We start from the raw sequence: 20344 nt of genomic DNA on the forward strand, positions 1-20344 counted from the left end.
GGGGATACGAACCAAGATGGATGCCTCCTTCAATGGGGGGTGTTTGACCAACCTTCCGTGGCTTGAAGACGGCTACAGTGGCAAGAAAAAGTATGTGAACCCTTTGAAATTACCTGGACTTCTGCATAAATTGGTTATCAAATTTGATCTGATCTTCATCTAAGTTACAACAATAGACACACACAGTCTGCTTAAACTAATAACACACAAACAATTATACGTTTTCATGTCTTTATTGAACCATGTAAACATTTACAGTGCAGGGTGGAAAAAGTATGTGAACCCATGGATTTAATAACTGGTTGACCCTTCTTTGGCAGCAATAACCTCAACCAAACGTTTTCTGTAGTTGCGGATCAGACCTGCACAACGGTCAGGAGGAATGTTGGACCAGTCCTCTTTATAAAACTGCTTCAGTGCAGCTATATTCTTGGGATGTCTGGTGTGAACCGCTCTCGAGATCATGCCACAGCATCTCAATCGGGTTGAGGTCAGGACTCTGACTGGGCCACTCCAGAAGGCGTATTTTCTTCTGTTGAAGCCATTTTGTTGTTGATTTACTTCTGTGTTTTGGGTTGTTGTCCTGTTGCATTACCCAACTTCTGTTGAGCTTTAATTGGCAGACAGATAGCCTTACATTCTCCTGCAAAATGTCTTGATACACTTGGGAATTAATTTTTCCGTCGATGATAGCAAGCTGTCCAGGCTCTGAGGCAGCAAAGCAGCTTCAAACCATGATGCTCCCTCCACCATACTTTACAGTTGGGATGAGGTTTTGATGTTGGCGTGCTGTGCCTTTTTTTCTCTCGACACAGTGTTGTGTTCCTTCCAAACAACTCAACTTTAGTTTCATCTGTCCTCAGAACATTTTGCCAGTAGCGCTGTGGAACATCCATATGCTCTTTGCGAACTTCAGACGTGCAACAAAAAATTTTGGGGACAGCAGTGGCTTCTTCTGTGATGTCTTCCCATCAACACCATTCTTGTTTAGTGTTTTACGTATCGTAGACTTGTCAAAAGAGATGTTAGCATGTCCCAGAGATTTCTGTAAGTCTTTAGCTGACACTCTAGGATTCTTCTTAACCTCATTGAGCGTTCTGCGCTGTGCTCTTGCAGTCATCTTTGCAGGACGGCCACTTCTAGGGAGAGTAGCAACAGTGCTGAACTTTCTCCATTTATAGACAATTTGTTTTACCTTGGACTGATGAACATCAAGGTTTTTATAGATACTTATGTGACCCTTTCCAGCTTTATGCAAGTCAACAATTCTTAATCTTGGGTCTTCTGAGATCTCTTTTGTTCGAGGCATGGTTCACATCAGGCAATGCTTCTTGTGAATAGCAAACTCAAATATGGTGAGTGTTTTTTTATAAGGCAGGGCAGCTCTAACATCTCTAATCCCGTCTCAATGATTGTACTCCAGGTTAGCTGACTCCTGACTCCAATTAGCTTTTGGAGAAGTCATTAACCTAGGGGTTCACATACTTTTTCCAACCTACACTGTGAATGTTTAAATTATGTATTCAATATAGACAAGAAAAATACAATAATTTGTGAGTTATTAGTTTAAGCAGACTGTGTTTGTCTGTTGTTGTGATTTAGATGAAGATCAGATCAAATTTTGTGACCAATTTATGCAGAAATCCAGATAATTCCAAAGTGTTCACATACTTTTTCTTGCCATTGTATGTAAACAGCTCGGTGAAACTTCGTTCCTAGTCTATTGCACAAAGTTTCTGGGAACGAGATTACGCTTGCTGTGAGTTACATGTGGGATACTAGTGCAGTGGCTCGTAGGTGTTTGTCTGTGCTCACTGTTTTGTGTTGTGGCAGGGTTTGTGTGTCCTACGTGGTGGGTGTTACAGAAGATAGTTGACCCGTAAGAGACCAAGCATTTAAAAAAATATAATTTAGCAGACGCTCTTATCCAGAGCGACTTACAGTTAATGCATTCATCTTAAAATAGCTAGGTAGGACAACCACATATCACGGTAAGTACATTTCTCCTCAACGTAGTCAAAGTCAAAGCTAGTCAAACGTGAGTGTTCGTTCACGAAAGGCTTTTTTTCACCTCAAAGGCTGACATGATCTTTGGGGAAGATATGGAATTACTTGAGTAATTAAGTGATTATAAATGTATTACTTTATTCATTTTTACAAAATGTCTTATTCATGATGACCAAATAGAATCTGCTAACTGCCAAAAATTCTAGGTTTACATTAGAAAAGTACAGCAAGGAAAAGTGCAGCAAAGTACATATTTTTGTATAAAATGCTGGACATTTTTTAACTCATGTTAAGTCTGAGATTTTAGCAAACAAACTGCATCTTGATGGATGACTTGAGAATCTAACGAAAATGCAGATAGGCCTAGATTGAAGAAGGGTCAGCTAGCTTCTCTCTTCCTGTTAGCGTTTTGTGGCTGTGCTGCTTGTGTATCAATCCATGGCAAGCATTAAAACAGCATTAAATCAATGTCCCTTTTTCAGTGTGGTCTCGTGAGCCAAGCAACCAAGAAGGACACTTTTAATCTCATTCTTCCTGTCTGAATATGCAACTTTATGGCACATCAACACCTGGGCGATTGCCTGGGACTTTCATTTGCTTTTCAAGATCACTAATGTTTTTGTTTATCCTTCTGTATTTATGCCTTTAAAATGCACTGGGCAGCTAAAAGAGCTGGGTGGTGACTTTAATTATCAATGGTATGTACCACGGTAGTAGTATTAATGGTAGTATTACTCTTTTAGCTAGAACTAGCTAAATTAGATTACCTTACCGATATACAGTAGATCAGGGAGGGATATAAGCAAACCAGGCTGTGTTTGTTTGTCAGCAGAGACGCCAGTCTCCAAAGTAGACCAGTATTGCACGCCCCTCTCCCTGGGGCTATAGGGATTTATCTGCTAACGTGTCCATTAGCAAGCATTATTGTCGTGTAACTTCTAGGGATTTACGAGAATCGCCTATTTGCTGCTGCCAAGCATTTTAAACAAAGCTAGGCCTACTGTATTCAGTAAGCAGCATTACCGCAAGAGGCCATGTCTGGAGGGTGTTGGTGTAATGACACATTTATGGGAATCCAATTAACAATATAGTATGGAGTTGTGAACAATATACTTGTAGCTGGCACAGTATTTGAAGATAGACGTTATAGCATTTTAATGTTTGAAACGGAGCAATTTTTACCAATATCCCTCCCCGGGATTTTCCATTCCCCTTGATAAATGAGTCGTCTTTTTCTCTGTAGAAAACCACCACCTCTACCTCCATCAATCTTGAATCAAGACGTTACTAATTTTTATAACATTTTGAAAATAAACTATTTTTCAAACATTTCTGTTTCTGACTGTTTCCCTTTCACTTGGAATGTAGAAATGCATTACACTGTAGGGTTTCTATGATTAACAAATGCCAGATTTAGAAGACAAAGCAACTTGTTTTCAACTTCTCAGCTTGCAAAAACTGGACCCACAGAGATTAAAGTTGTGGAGTAAATCTCTCTTGAAGAGGGTGAATCTACAACAGTATTTCTATTCCTAGCTTTTCAAGCACCAACACGCTACCCGGCTGAATGCGATTGTCAAGAGAAATAGTTCAGAAGCATAGATCCAAAGAAGTAGTTCCTCAAGCCATTTTCACAAAAGGTTACCGGTAGTTGAATCTATGAGCTCAAGACAGACAAGGGAAAACATTATGACATTTACATTTATTTTTAAGAACATCGTGTGAATTTGTACATACACGTAAGGGTAATATCTTAAAAACTGCAGCAATAATATCACAATATCTCAGTAAAAGAGCAAATTCCAAAGTATACTTTTTTATTCCAATAAATAACTAATCAATTTGGTCCAAATGCATTTACAGACTTATGCATTTATGCTTGCCGATTTACAGACACTCAAATTCAAGGGTTACACACATTTCAGAAGGCACGGTGAATTCCTATGAAGAGGAGCAGACTGTGCTAAAGTGTTCATGTAAAAAGAAAAGAGGGACAGATTCTGAGCAAATTAAACAGGGTCACAACCATTTAAATGACAAAACAACGTAAAACTGTACTCAACGATCGTCCAACCAACACCTGCGAAGAATTGCACGTTATTGACATAGTCGGCCATTAACGCCACCAGTTGACTGCTGGTGTGTAAAGTGACTTAACAAAGCATAGTAAATCCTGCTCAAATAATCCACATCAACGCAGTAATCCACCTCTCAGGAAACGTCCTAAACAGTAAAGAGTGCACAGCTGCCAGAGGAGAGGGTCATAATCCAAGAGACCAGGAGCAGGCCGGGATGGCAGAAACTCTGTTGGCCATTTTGATATCTATAATGGCAAGAGTGACTAGCAGCCTTTCTTGAATCAATGGCCATTGATCAAGGCACACAGTACACGGATTCTCGTTCGCTTTTTAAATATATACGCATAACACATTGATAAGTAATTTGCTTTGCTAGCACTGAAGTGCTATAATTATTATATATATATATATTACTGTAGAGATATAGTGCAAGCACATCGTAGTTTGAAGTGAAACAACATGGACTTTCTAGTTTGCTCTATCAGATCACATACTGCCTTTTGGACAGTCAGTCAGATCCTATAATCTTACGATATTACGTTTAATTAACGTTTGCGTATCAAACCTATACCACAGTGTCCAGTGAAACGCCACAATTATGGCCAAAACATGTCAACGTGTTTAATTAGTAGTGCACTTAAACTGAAAAGCCTTCCGTAAGGCCAACCGCTTGTCTTTGGGGCAGTGACACAGTTCAATTGGAATTAGTTAGATGTATATTTATCAAGCACCTACAGTTGCCATAAATAACCTAGGCAGATTGGAAGGCAGGATTTGGAAGGTCAGACCAATCCTTCAGATGAAGAACAAGCATCATTTACAGATACAATAACACTATTTTATTGACACTGTCTGTACGGTATAATTCATTGTGAAAGGCAACTGCTATTGGATGGAATTCTTAACACTTAACTGGTCCCCCCAAAATAAGTGCCATGGAAAAGTCATGAAAAGCACACAAAACTAGGTTCAAGTTGAAACAACGCTCCAGCCAGTGACAAACTATTCAATACCATAGTGAAATGCTCACATGAACAGCTAATTCAAAGTATTTGAACATAATGAAATGCTATATCACGTAGTGTTAGATACATCCAGTGTTGTAGAAAATGAGTCCAAAAGGTAACAAATAAGAGGCCTCTGTAGTATTAAGGTGACAGTTTATGAAACGACAGGGCAGGATATCCTCTGTCGTCTTCCAAGTCCACTTTAACGCCACGCTCAGACTGAGTCGTTCTCTCCAGAGGAACTAGCATAGCTGTACAGTCTTGAAGGCAATGTGCGTAGATACCCTGGGTGCTTACGGGCATATGAACCAGGTGCGCTCTCCCTTTAAGTTCCGTTTCCCTTAAAAGTATTTTCCACTGCGCTTCCTGTCCAGGTTCTAAAGCCAGCTCACATTAGCCGTTAGCGCTTTAGTGAATGTCCAGGTTCTAAAGCCAGTTAGCATTAGCTGTTAGCGCTTTAGTGAATGTCCAGGTTCTATAGCCAGCTAGCATTAGCTGTTAGCGCTTTAGTGAGTGCTATTCTAGTGCACCACATGGTCGATGTCGTACTTCTCGCAGAACTTGCCGGTGAAGGGCAGGCAGGTGAGGTGCTCCAGCCAGTGCCAGTTGATGGGGTAGATATAGAACCAGACAACCAACGAGGAGAGCAGGCCCAGGTAGACCAGCAGCGATAGCAGGATGAGGACACGCTTTCGGTACTTGTCGAAGTCGCCGAACGTCACGTAGGGCAGGAAGGAGAAGGAGAGCAGCAGGCCGCTGAGGAAGCCGAAGATGTGGGCGATGTTGTCGATCCAGGGCAGCAAGCCACACAGGAACAGGAAGAAGACGATGCCCACCAGCTTGAGGAAGGCCTTCCACGGCTTCTCCAGCATCTGCCAGCCCTGGATGAGCTCCACAAACAGGCAGGCAAGCAGCCCGAACTGGGAGCCAGCTGGGCCAACCTGGATGATAACCGGAGAAAGACAGAGAGAGGGGGAAAAGAGAGAGTCATACATCCACCTGCTCTGACTAAACAAAATGGAGGGAGGGGATGATGTTTCACTCAATGACGATGCCAGCACTGGATGAATGGGTGACAAGACCAGCATGTGCATGAATGAATGTCACTGTTGACCATAGCATGGGGCACATCAGCGGAAGATGCCAGGATAGATGCATGCATCCTGCTCACTGGCATCTGTTGAAATTCATATCAAATGCTAGTACATTAGCATGAAGGAAGTGGTGGTAGCATTATGTACTCCTTGCTAATGGGCAGGCAGATGACTGAGGCTGAGTTGTTATAGTCCCTTATAGCAGAGGACAATAGGAATCGGGCAAAATGGGAAGCAAGTGCACCAGCTGAGTGCATTAAATGTTGACGTCTGTGTGTCATAGTGAATTTGGTCGGTAGCCTACTGATCCAAATGCATGCAGCTCAGGGGTCTGGAGAGGTTCAGCCCTTCAATTAACTTCCTCTCAGCGGGGTAATTCTCTTTGGTATGATGTCCCCAAACAAATGTTGCGATCAATATATAAATTACACCATCAGACATTTTAACCATCTTCACTTTTTTATGTCTACAGTGACGTTGGATGTTCCAAAAATGGGAATGTGTCATTGTTGAAGTAGTATAACAAAAGAGTATCACATTGTGCCTCCGTTCTAAACCTTACGACTTAATGTACATTTCAGTTGTAACTCCTCAATAGTTAGGTCTAGGTCGAAACCAACAGCAATGGTTCTTTGGTCACTGGTTCTACAGCTGGCATCCTGATTAGATAGACGTCAGTGCTGTGGTCGGCGTACCGGGGCAGATGGCTAATCTGAGATTCTAACCTCCCAGAAGGACGGGCGAGGAGGAGTGAGGCTTTTCACACGCCCTAGGCACGCGGCCTACGCGTTCCAGACACGCTATATGGGTGCTCTGAATCCAATCATTCCCCAGCCGGCGCTCGACAGTCTAAGCTTCATTGGCCATTGAACACTTCGTTTGACAGGCTGAGTTTCAGAACGTCTGAACTCTCGCTGACTTCTGAATTCCTGCTCTCACGAGTGACTCAAAGTCCTTTGAAGAAGTACTAGCGACTGTTACCGTTGTATCATTAAGCATTTCTGAAATCTGCCACCAGATACGTGACGCATTTAAGGGGGGATAAGGGGGATAATAAAGGATCCATTGAGCCATTGTAATGTATAAATGAGACAATACTGGTTTATTGAACACTTGTAACAGCTATGTAATTTCGGAGAATATATAGTGCATTTGTGAAACATATTTTGTACCTAGGTAAATGGCTGATGATTTCATAAGAAAAGACTCATTACAAGTGACTTGAAGCCGTAGCCACATCTCCATGTGATTTATTTATTTATATATTTCTCCCTTTTAGGGGTATAACACAAACATTTAGTTTCCAACATCGTGAAGACCTAAAACTAATCCTAATTTGTGATGTGTTCAACCACAGTGGATAGAGACTGGTTCAACCACAGTGGATAGAGACTGGTTCAACCACAGTGGATAGAGACTGGTTCAACCACAGTGGATAGAGACTGGTTCAACCACAGTGGATAGAGACTGGTTCAACCACAGTGGATAGAGACTGGTTCGGCCACCGCTTCGGGGTCTTGTTTACTCCACCAATGGGATAATCCCCTTTAACTCAAACGGGGCCCTAAGTGGCTTGAGATGAGGAGCCGTGCGTCGCCTCACGTCTCTGGAGCTATTCCTGTTGTGTGAAAGCCTGCGTCCTGCTGGTGCAGCAGCGGTGACATTTCAGAGTGCTACCTCACAGTAACTTCACACTAGGAGAGTGACAGACGTACCTAGCGCCAAAGACGCACAGCTGCAGCCACATACCTGCAGATTTAGAGCTGGTAATCTGGGGAAATGAAAAAAATGGATTCTTCCAGAAATAGGTACTCCTCGGCAGTACTAAACTCTGATCCATAATCTGTATGTAGAAGCACTGGAAGACCAGACCATTTCTTTTTTTCAACAATTGAACAGAGCAGGAATCTGGACTAGTGTAGCAGGGACCTTTGTTAACCCACACAATATCCTTCGGGTAATCTGTAGCGAGCAAGAGAGTGCGTTTTACAGAGGCCAATTGGGAGAGGTTGGTTTGCGCCAATTAGGTCATCCACGACAGCTCTCTTCTCCCACTTGGCAACGCCCACGTCACAGACAATGCTTCCTGTCCACCACACTGAGCCTTGTCCTCGAGCACAAAACTGTAGCGTGCCCTCTTCTTTCCAGTAACATTTGCACTCTTCATTTCTGCAACCTAACATACCGGGACTACGAGTGAGTCCAATTGTAAATCGATTAAGTTTGGCATGGACGGGCTATTACAGTCTGGTCATACAGAAAGGAGTCTGAACACCAGAAGAAATAGAACAAGGGAAAAACATTTAAGTAACTTGTCCACTCTTCCTATGCCAAATGGACAGCAATAGCCCAATGGTGAAGCTATAAGAGGAGATGACAAGGGAACAGGGTCTCTTGTCCAAAGACGCTCTGACATCACTTCCTGTGCCCTTCACATTTACCCTGCTGCTGACTCCGCAACCTGGACTGAATGTCCCTGCCTCTCTCGCTCTCTCCTTAACACGCAGGCACAATTAAGCCAGCTGCGTCACCTCAAGGGGATTGGACTAATTTACCATTAGCACATCACACACTGCAGAAGAAAAGGGCTTGGTTGGATTAGATCATGTGCAGATAACACAACAAGCACCAGCGTGTCCCGGTCAGGGAGAGGAACACAGAGAGCTGGACATTTCCTCAGTAGGTGAAGATAGGGCTACAATGGGAATGTCAGTGAATGACAAAACGTGTAAGAGTGTGTTTGTGTGTGCGACCACACTTGAGAGACTCAAGACATGGTCTGAGACAGAAAGAATGGGTCAACTGACTGGGTTAACACTCATTTGTGATTAAACATGAACATGAGACCCAGTTGTGTGTGTTGGACAAAGGAATGCAAATGTGTTGGATGCATGGAGCTTTACAGTTTACATGGAGTGAATTGATACTCCTTTTCACCACTAGGGGGACCCTGGCACACCACATCTGGCTGCTGCAGCCAAGGCTCTTCTTCTCAGGCTGTCAGAACGTCTCGTTGACTGTGCCAACCCTAGCAATTCAGCCAGTTCGCACAATTGCAATACGTTTTTGTCAATGGCATTTCTACCAATGCTTTGAGCATACAAACGAATAGAGGATCTCGATGGCTTTCTCAAGCCACGTGTAATGGTTCTGTTCCAGCTTCAGGTGATACGGAGACAGGGCAAAGGCAGTTAAGTCCTGATCGTTTACCCTCCAGACGGGGTCACGTCCAGTCCAGTAATCTCCCTATCCAAAGCTCCTCCAGTAACCGTGCTAAGCTCAGTGGCTGCCCGGGCCTAGCTGAGATGTTAACGCTCTCTCTCTCTCTCGCCAGCTTTCCTAGAAAACACCTGACCAGCTCAATGAAGATTAGCAGTGGCGGTTGTGTTAGCTGAGCAGGTGTGTGTACGTGCGCTCCTGTGTGTGAGCCTGTGTGTGTGTGTGTGTGTACCTCAGCTCTGTAGGGGAGGAAGAGGGCGCTGGCCAGGTTGCCGGTGATGCCAGAGAGGACGTAGATGATAGAGATGCGGACCCAGCCAGCCAGCTTCTCCAGGTCTCTCAGGATAGTCATCTGGAACACTACGGACACCAGGCAGTGGAGGAGGCTTCATAGGGAAAGGGAAGAGGCCAGTCAGAGGACAACGCATGGAAATAGGTTTATAGGCGCACATACCGTAGGTTTATGCTATATTAACACACACACACACAAACAAACCCCAGCACGTGCTGTAATCTCCTCACTAAGTACCCATATCTGAATCATGTGGGGGGAATCCTCTTGACGTAGTATTTGCTGTTAAGGCCATACTTAGGTACGGTGGGATACAATGGGATATCCCTGACCATACACTGACCGTGTAAACTGACAAGGAACAATCAGAGCCGTGTAGTAGGCTACAACTAGGGTTACACAAAGTATTAAAGGCCCAGTGCAGTCAAAAACGTGATTTACCTGTGTTTTATATATCTATTTCCACACTGAGGTTGGAATAATACTGTGAAATTGTGAAAATGACGATAATGCCCTTTTAGTGTAAGAACTGCTGTTTTGGTGGGATGGAGTTTTGCAGGCAGTAAATTTGTTAATTGTTAATAGACCAATAAGAAAGAGAGTTCCAAAAAGCACATTTTAAGTTTTCCCCTCCCCAGACCCCTACCAGATAGTATTAGCTAAATTATTGCTTGAGAAATTGCGCTTTGCTAAGAAGCTATTTTTGACCATTTCATTATTTTATATTTTTTAATCACAGTAAGTTAATGAATTGTTACCCGGAAATGATTTGATATTGAGATTAAAAGGCTGCATTGGATCTTTAACAGAGTATTACAGAGACTTTCCTGTTCAGGTCAATTGGTCGGCAAAAACCCATGACTCCACCTATGGTGTTTGGATTTGCACTAAGTACCGATGTGACTACAGTCAGATGACCCGAGGTCGACATACTCTTACTGTCAAGCACTTTAGGCTAAAAACAATATCATGTATAGAAAAGTACCATAGAAATACAGTGTATGATTACCCTGCGTGCAGGAACAAGGAGAGCCACAGCCTGTAGACCTGGTCAGGGACGTCAGGGTTGAGGAAGGGCAGGAGGCCACACACATCATCCAGACAGTGGATCTGTTAACGAAGAGAGACCACCGGATCAGATGGGGAGCTGGCTGTCATTAAACAAACCCTGTAGACAACACCCACCACAGGACAGACAGACGGACACACACCCACCTACCTGGGAGCAGAGGGTGGCCTCCTCGTGGAAGTAACCGTGCATGAAGGAGCAGTACTCTCTCGTAGTGATCTCACACCGGCCCTTAGTTCCTATGCAGCAGGGTCGTCCCTTGAGGTTACAGTCCATGTGTCTGTAGCCTGTCAGGTTCGTCTTGCGGGGGGAGGTACAGATCTGGGATCAGATGGAGGGAGGGTGAGAAGAAGCTAGTGTTGGTTTCCACTGATCCAAGACCTGAGGTTACGATGGTTCTGTCACCTCTCATCCACTGCTTTATTTTAACACCAGGGGCTTACACTGTACAGTGGGGTGCAACATTCTGTAGAAATGGAATGCATGACGATGTCTGTTCACGCAATACATATTAGCAGGGCTGTCAGACGGAGCATAACATTGGCTGATCCTCCTGTCACTCACCGGCCAATGTGTGATGTCATCGGGCCAGATGTGAGGCTCTGCGGAGGCGGGCTCTTCACAGGTCCTGTTCCCAGCATGCATCAGGAAATAAGATAGCAGGAAGACACTTTATGATACTCTCTTGAGTTAGTTTTGTGTGTGTGTGTGTGTGTGTGTTACCACTGTAGTCGTTATAGTAGAACAGTATCAAAGACGGTACCTGGGGTCCTGGTGACACACAGAGCCTGACGACCTCAGAATGTCCACATCTTCATCCCTCCATTTCATGAAGGTGGCCAATGACTCCTTCACACAGACCAGAATAAACACAGCCAGACACAAGTTGATCAAGTTTACAATCATTCATCTTTAAGTGGCAGGAGAGAGTGTGTGTGAGCATAACACAGAGAGAGAGAGTGTGTGTGAGCGTAACACAGAGAGAGAGAGAGAGAGAGAGAGAGAGAGTGCGAGGGAACGTAAGTGGGAGTACAATAGTGGTTTGTGTGTATGTGTGTGGGTCTACAATAATACATATGCATGTGAGCCTACTGCGTACGTGTGTGTTTGCGTACCGAGCAGTCGTCGCTGAGGGTCTGGACACAGCCTGAGTTGTCGTTCTGTACACAGCAGCCTGACTCTCTCTCCTGGTCCTTGGCTTTCTGGATGAGACTGACTATCTGGCTGTCCTTGCGGATACACGGGGAGAACTTGGCTCCAAGGTGGATTAGGTCCTCCTGGGAGGATAGAATACAGGAATACACTGTTAATCTGGCAACCAGACACATAATTGACATAGCAACCAAAAATAGTTCACCTAACCTGGCAACCCCAGCAGAGTTAACCTAACCTGGCAACCCCAGCACAGTTAACCTGGCAACCCCAGCACAGTTAACCTGGCAACCGCAGCACAGTTAACCTAACCTGGCAACCCCAGCACAGTTAACCTAACCTGGCAACCCCAGCACAGTTAACCTAACCTGGCAACCCCAGCACAGTTAACCTAACCTGGCAACCCCAGCACAGTTAACCTGGCAACCCCAGCACAGTTAACCTGGCAACCCCAGCAGTTAACCTAACTGAGAACCAGGGCCAAAAAAAGAGTTAGGTTTACTGGCCTAGCCTCTGTTTTAGCTGGTCGTTAGACCTCTTTCCTGTATTGTAAGTAGTCAAGAGATCCTATTTTGATAGTCAACCATACAAAAAGGTAGCACCTAGTGCATCACAGTACAGAACAGACAAAGATAGTTTTCCACCAAAACCACAGCTACAGTTATTTGAGCTATAGCCACCCACTAGACTAGTCATGTGGGACCCTTTACACTCTTCATACTGTGGCCTACGTGGGATGACGTGGTGGAGCCATCGTCTTACTTGATCAGAAAACACCCACTTTTTCACACCCACTTTTTCACCTGACACCCTACATAGAACATAAACTGTAATGTGGGTTACTGACTGTCAGCCCACCACATTCTCTGAAATGAACATTCTGTATCACTGTCGAAGTGGATATGAACCTGACAAGTGTGAAGTTTCTCAAGGCAAAATGAAGTCAGTAAGTGTGAATGAGTCAGAAAGTCTCTTGGAACAGTCAGAAAGTACTTTTGTACAGTCAGAAAGTACTTTAGTACAGTCAGAAAGTACTTTAATACAGTTAAAAGGCACACTAGTACAGTCAGAAGGCACACTAGTACAGTCAAAAGGCAAACTAGTACAGTCAAAAGGCAAACTAGTACAGTCAAAAGGCACACTAGTACAGTCAAAAGGCACACTAGTACAGTCAGAAGGCACACTAGTACAGTCAGAAGGCACACTAGTACAGTCAAAAGGCACACTAGTACAGTCAAAAGGCAAACTAGTACAGTCAAAAGGCAAACTAGTACAGTCAAAAGGCAAACTAGTACAGTCAAAAGGCAAACTAGTACAGTCAAAAGGCACACTAGTACAGTCAAAAGGCAAACTAGTACAGTCAAAAGGCAAACTAGTACAGTCAAAAGGCACACTAGTACAGTCAAAAGGCACACTAGTACAGTCAGAAGGCACACTAGCACAGTCAGAAGGCACACTAGTACAGTCAGAAGGCACACTAGTACAGTCAGAAGGCACACTAGTACAGTCAGAAGGCACACTAGTACAGTCAGAAGGCACACTAGTAAGTACACTGCAGTAAGTGAGTAAATAACTAGTTAATAAGTACCAGTGAGTCAGTCCAGAACTTCTTTAGCGTGTCCTGTTGAAGCCTAAGTGCGTCTCCCACCTGGCACCTACCAACACCACAGCAGACGTAGCCCATCAGATTCAGATATGGGTACATAGTGAGGAGATTACAGCACGTGCTGGGGTTCAGGTGTGTGTGTGTGTGTGTGTGTGTGTGTGTGTGTGTGTGTGTGTGTGTGTGTGTGTGTGTGTGTGTGTGTGTGTGTGTGTGTGTGTGTGTGTGTGTGTGTGTGTGTTAATATAGCATAAGCCTACGGTATGTGCACCTATAAGCCTTTCCCTATGACCCCACATGTAAGACTGAAAAGACATTCAGTATGTATGACATGTGCGATAGAAGAGCAGTGACTCACAGAGCCGGGGCCGATCCAGAAGTTCTCCTGCTGGATGAACTTGACGCTCTCATAGATGCCTTTGTTCTTCAACACCTGTGGAGGGAGACCAAGAAAACACAGTCAGGAGAAACAGCGCAATAGATCACTAAAGGTAGCCATTGTGGATCAAAAGAGTTATGCCAGAAGCCACCACAGAAACCACTGGATTACAGAAGCCATTTTGGATCCTATTAGGGGGTCCAGTTGCCTAGGCCCTATGGGTCTCCTCACCAGTTCAGAGGTGGAGTGTTGGGCGAACCCCACAGGGGCAAAGCCATAGGTAGCACAGGCCAGGATGGTGATGACCACGTGGACAAAGGTGATCCAGTAGGTGAAGTACGGTCTGAGGGAGACGACACGGCAGGGTCGTTTTACTTATTCGAATTGGATCATTTGAAAAACGATATCACCGCAGAGCGAAAATCACGTATGTGGTTCTCAGAGATGAATGAATGCCCACTAAGTGTGAAGTACTAGGTGTGGATTGTGTGTGTGAAAGTACTGTACGTATTCATATGCGTGTTTCCCTGCCCTCCTCACCTGTGGCTGCTGAAGTCGTCCAGCTGTTTCTGCACCTGGCTGCTGATGCTGCGGCGGTAGTGACGGTTGAGCCAGTTTCCCACCACCCCCATACCGTACTGCCGCTTGGGCTTGTCAAAGGCAAAGTGCTTGACCTGGGAGGCGATACGACGCCCCCGCTGCTGTGACCCGGCCTTCTCAATATGCATGGTGGGGGTTTTAGACACGTCCCTACTGGGGGGGACACACACACAGAGAAAGAGACGCAGGGAGAGAGACAGACACAGGGAGAGAGACAGACAGGAGGAGAGAGACACACACAGAGAAAGAGACGCAAGGAGAGAGACAGACACAGGGAGAGAGACAGACAGGAGGAGAGAGCGAGACGCACAGAGACAGAAACATGAGGCGAAGGGAAGGGTTGAAAGAGTGGAGGAGAGAAAGAAAAAAAAGTCAAATACTGTAGAAGCCAACGAGACTTCATCAATCTATGTCTTTGAATCACTCTCCCCATCCCTCTAATGGAGGCTACTTACAGGCTCTGGTAGGGCTCATGGTGGTCTCCGTAGGAAGCCGACATAGGGGGCGACTCGAACACATCATCAGCCATGGAGTATAACTCCTCATGGGCATCCACCTGAGAGAGAGAGAGAGAGAGAGAGAGAGAGAGTTGACGAGGGGAGAATGTTATTGAGAGGCCCACAGAAAACCAATCTCTTCTCAACTGTCTTAACGTAGAAAATGCCATCCACCATTCTGCACTAATCATTCCGTCTGCTATCCTCCCCTACACACCATCGTCCCCCTCTACCAGTCCATATAAATCACTACATACTCCATCACACACGTCTCACACCAACAGTACAAGGATCTGGCTTTCTTAACCTACCATCCTCCCCAACCCTCATCCCACATAGCCCTCACCAGCCCATACATCTCTCCAGACTACACCCCTCCATCTCTCTAACGCCAACGGTACATCCAGCAGCCGGTCCGGTCCATCAGACTGTGATTAATCTGGTAGCACATACAGACTGCTGGAGTAGAGAGGAGGGGACCCAAAATAGCCACTTGACATTGTGTTAATTATCTAATCTGTGTGATCTAGCACAGTGGCTAAACTGAGACTGACTGCTTTCACCTGGAACACACAGCACAGACAGAGACATATAGAAGAGATAGATAGAGACATATAGAAGAGACAGACAGAGACATATAGAAGAGACAGAGAGAGACACATAGAAGAGACAGAGAGACATATAGGAGAGACAGAGAGAGACATATAGAAGAGAGAGAGAGAGGGGAAACAACAGAGACATATAGAGGAGAAAAGAGAGACATATAGAAGAGACAGAGAGACATATAGAAGAGAGAGAGAGGAGAAAAGACAGAGACATATAAAAGAGACATATAGAAGAGACAGAGAGACATATAGAAGAGACAGAGAGAGACATATAGAAGAGAGCGAGAGAGGGGAAACGACAGAGACATATAGAGGAGAAAAGAGAGACATATAGAAGAGACAGAGAGACATATAGAAGAGAGAGAGAGGAGAAAAGACAGAGACATATAAAAGAGACATATAGAAGCGACAGAGAGAGACATATAGAAGAGAGAGAGAGGGGGGAAACGACAGAGACATATAGAAGAGACAGAGAGAGACCCATAGAAGAGACAGAGAGAGACATATAGAAGAGACATATAGAAGAGACAGAGAGACATATAGAAGAGAGAGAGAGGGGGAAAGACAGAGACATAGAGGAGAAAAGACAGAGGCATATAGAAGAGACATATAGAAGAGACAGAGAGACATATAGAAGAGACATATAGAAGAGACAGAGAGACATATAGAAAAGACAGACAAAGACATATAGAAGAGACATATAGAAGAGAGAGAGAGGGGAAACGACAGAGACATATAGAAGAGACAGAGAGAGACCCATAGAAGAGACATAGAGAGACATAGAAGAGACAGACAGAGACATATAGAAGAGACATACAGAAGAGAAAGATAGACATATAGAAGAAAGAGAGGGGAAAAGACAGAGACATATAGAAGAGACATATAGAAGACACAGAGAGACATATAGACGAGAGAGAGAGGAGAAAAGACAGAGACATATAAAAGAAACAGAGACATATAGAAGAGACAGAGAGACATATAGAAGAGACAGAGACATATAGAAGAGACATATAGAAGAGACAGAGAGACATATAGAAGAGAGAGAGGAGAAAAGACAGAGACATGTAGATGAGACATATAGAAGAGACAGAGACATATAGAAGAGATAGAGAGACATATAGAAGAGAGAGAGAGACATATAGAAGAGACATATAGAAGAGACAGAGACATATAGAAGAGACAGAGAGACATATAGAAGAGAGAGAGAGACATATAGAAGAGACATATAGAAGAGACAGAGAGACATATAGAAGAGATAGAGAGGGGAAAAGACAGAGACATATAGAAGAGACATATAGAAGAGACAGAGAGACATATAGAAGAGAGAGAGAGACATATAGAAGAGACATATAGAAGAGACAGAGACATATAGAAGAGACAGAGAAACATATAGAAGAGATAGAGAGGGGAAAAGACAGAGACATATAGAAGAGACATATAGAAGAGAGAGAGAGGAGAAAAGACAGAGACATATAGAGGAGAAAAGACAGAGACATATAGAAGAGACAGAGAGACATATAGAAGAGAGAGAGAAAAAAAGACAGAGACATATAGAAGAGACAGAGACATATAGAAGAGACAGAGAGACATATAGAAGAGACAGAGAGACATATAGAAGAGAGAGAGAAAAAAGACAGAGACATATAGAAGAGACAGAGACATATAGATGAGAAAAGAAAGACATATAGAAGAGACAGAGAGACATATTGAAGAGAGAGAGAGGAGAAAAGATAGAGACACATATAGAAGAGAGAGAGGGGAAAAGACAGAGACATATAGAGGAGAAAAGGCAGAGACATATAGAAGAGACATATAGAAGAGACAGAGAGACATATAGAAGAGACAGAGGAGAAAAGACAGAGACATATAGAAGAGACAGAGAAATATAGAAGAGACAGAGAGACATATAGAAGAGACAGAGAGACATATAGAAGAGAGAGAGAAAAAAAGACAGAGACATATAGAAGAGACAGAGACATATAGAGGAGAAAAGAAAGACATATAGAAGAGACATGTAGAAGAGACATATAGAAGAGACAGGGACATATAGAAGAAACAGAGACATATAGAAGAGAGAGAGGAGAAAAGACAGAGACATATAGAAGAGACAGAGACATATAGAAGAGAGAGAGACATATAGAAGAGAGAGAGAAAAAAAGACAGAGACATATAGAAGAGACAGAGACATATAGAGGAGAAAAGAAGGACATATAGAAGAGACATATAGAAGAGACAGAGAGACATATAGAAGAGAGAGAGAAAAAAGACAGAGACATATAGAAGAGAAAAGAAAGACATATAGAAGAGTCAGAGACATATTGAAGAGAGAGAGAGGAGAAAAGACAGAGACACATATAGAAGAGAGAGAGGGGAAAAGACAGAGACATATAGAGGAGAAAAGGCAGAGACATATAGAAGAGACATATAGAAGAGACAGAGAGACATATAGAAGAAAGAGAGGAGAAAAGACAGAGACATATAGAAGAAACAGAGACATATAGAAGAGACATATAGAAGAGACAGAGAGACATATAGAAGAGACATAGACATATAGAAGAGACATATAGAAGAGACAGAGAGACATATAGAAGAGACATATAGAAAAGCCATATAGAAGAGAGAGAGGAGAAAAGATAGAGACATATAGAAGAGACAGAGAGACATATAGAAAAGACAGAGACATATAGAAGAGACAGAGAGATATATAGAAGAGACAGAGAGACATATAGAAGAGAGAGAGAGGGGAAAAGACAGAGACATATAGAGGAGAAAAGACAGAGACATATAGAGGAGAAAAGACAGAGACATATAGAAGAGACATATAGAAGAGACAGAGAGACATATAGAAGAGAGAGAGAGGAGAAAAGACAGAGACATACAGAGGAGAAAAGACAGAGACATATAGAAGAGACAGAGAGACATATAGAAGAGAGAGAGAGGAGAAAAGACAGAGACATATAGAAGAGACATATAGAAGAGACATAGAGACATATAGAAGAGAGAGAGGAGAAAAGACAGAGACATATAGAAGAGACATATAGAAGAGACAGAAAGACATATAGAAGAGACAGAGAGACATATAGAAGAGAGAGAGAGAGAGGAGAAAAGACAGAAACGTATAGAAGAGACATACAGAAGAGACATAGAGACATATAGAAGAGAGAGAGAGGAGAAAAGACAGAGACATATAGAAGAGACATATAGAAGAGACAGAGACATATAGAAGAGACAGAGAGAGACATATAGAAGAGAGAGAGAGGAGAAAAGACAGAGACATATAGAAGAGACATATAGAAGAGACAGAGAGACATATAGAAGAGAGAGAGAGGAGAAAAGACAGAGACATATAGAAGAGACATATAGAAGAGACAGAGACATATAGAAGAGACAGAGAGAGACATATAGAAGAGAGCGAGAGAGACATATAGAAGAGACAGAGACATATAGAAGAGAGAGAGAGGAGAAAAGACAGAGACATATAGAAGAGAGAGAGAGGAGAAAAGACAGAGACATATAGAAGAGAGAGAGAGGAGAAAAGACAGAGACATATAGAAGAGAGAGAGAGAGACATATAGAAGAGACAGAGAGACATATAGAAGAGAGAGAGAGGAGAAAAGACAGAGACATATAGAAGAGACAGAGACATATAGAAGAGACAGAACTAATACAAACAAGAACACACAGACGGAGGCAGCGAAAGCAGAGGGAGAGAAGAGAGAGACTGAGGCACGCGGAGAGACAGACAAACCAAAAGAGAGACAGAGAAAGCAAGAGAAGGACACCGGGAGAAAGGTAGACAGAGTATCACTACCTTGCTGAAGAAGACGGACCCGTGAGTGTCTGCCGAGTCCACGGTGTCCTCCTCCAGCCAGCTGGGCCGGGCGAAGCTCCGCCGGGGGAAACTACGACCGGTCTGGGAGCCCACTAGACCTGAACGACCCTGAACCACACACACAACCAGGACGTTAGTGGGACAACATCAACGACTAGCATGTGGGGAGAGACAACTCAAATATGACTGTGAAGTAGAGTACAACATACACAGATCAACATAGCAGTCTTTTAAGCGATAGAAAAATCTGTATTTATGTCAGGAACGTAGATACACAAAACCATCAAACATTCATATGTATTTCGCTCAATAGCAACACACATACTTTGGAATGTACACTCAAAGGTAGTCTAGTTTCCTGTAACGCTCCCCAGGGATGATCAGGTTGGAGAGGAAACCCCATCCACACCCACCCCGGCACGCACACTTCACCTAACGTTCCCCCCCAGTGCCCGCTCACCCTGAGCAGGTTGGAGAGGAAACCCCATCCACACCCACCCCGGCACGCACACTTCACCTAACGTTCCCCCCCAGTGCCCGCTCACCCTGAGCAGGTTGGAGAGGAAACCCCATCCACACCCACCCCGGCACGCACACTTCACCTAACGTCCCCCCCCAGTGCCCGCTCACCCTGAGCAGGTTGGATGCTGCTCGTATACTCATGCGGGCGACAGACTCCCTCTTGCGTTGGGGCAGACGGGCGTAGCCCCCAGAGCGCTGGGAGGTGAAGGAGGACAGGGAGGTAAACCCCGGGGTGACGGGTCCCGTGTGGGGGGTACGTGGAGGTCGGTCCGTCTCATCCGGGTAACGGAACGCTCGCCCCCGAGCTAGGGGGTCCACAATCTGGGGGGGGGGGGGGGGGGGGGGGGGGCGAAAGAGAGGCAGACAGACAGGGTATGAAACAGAAATA

The 20344-nt window shown here is 44.1% G+C and overlaps 1 protein-coding gene across 1 annotated transcript in view; it reads right to left on the reverse strand.

Moving 5' to 3' along the window:
* Positions 1-3696: 3696 nt before the first annotated feature.
* The window catches only part of LOC120032975 (inactive rhomboid protein 2-like), a 42333-nt gene continuing 25685 nt past the window's right edge, over positions 3697-20344 (reverse strand). Inside the window, exons 6-18 of the mRNA XM_038979251.1 lie at positions 20065-20277; positions 19414-19542; positions 14956-15056; positions 14441-14653; positions 14132-14243; positions 13880-13954; positions 11882-12043; positions 11530-11615; positions 11331-11394; positions 10917-11087; positions 10707-10807; positions 9638-9791; positions 3697-6033 (exon numbers count right to left, since the gene is read on the reverse strand). Coding sequence (XP_038835179.1) covers positions 5614-6033; positions 9638-9791; positions 10707-10807; positions 10917-11087; positions 11331-11394; positions 11530-11615; positions 11882-12043; positions 13880-13954; positions 14132-14243; positions 14441-14653; positions 14956-15056; positions 19414-19542; positions 20065-20277 — 2001 coding nt within the window. The 3' untranslated portion in view covers positions 3697-5613. The remainder of the gene's footprint in view (positions 6034-9637; positions 9792-10706; positions 10808-10916; positions 11088-11330; positions 11395-11529; positions 11616-11881; positions 12044-13879; positions 13955-14131; positions 14244-14440; positions 14654-14955; positions 15057-19413; positions 19543-20064; positions 20278-20344) is intronic.

The sequence above is a fragment of the Salvelinus namaycush genome, chromosome 39, assembly GCF_016432855.1.
Source record: "Salvelinus namaycush isolate Seneca chromosome 39, SaNama_1.0, whole genome shotgun sequence".
Lineage (NCBI taxonomy): Eukaryota > Metazoa > Chordata > Actinopteri > Salmoniformes > Salmonidae > Salvelinus > Salvelinus namaycush.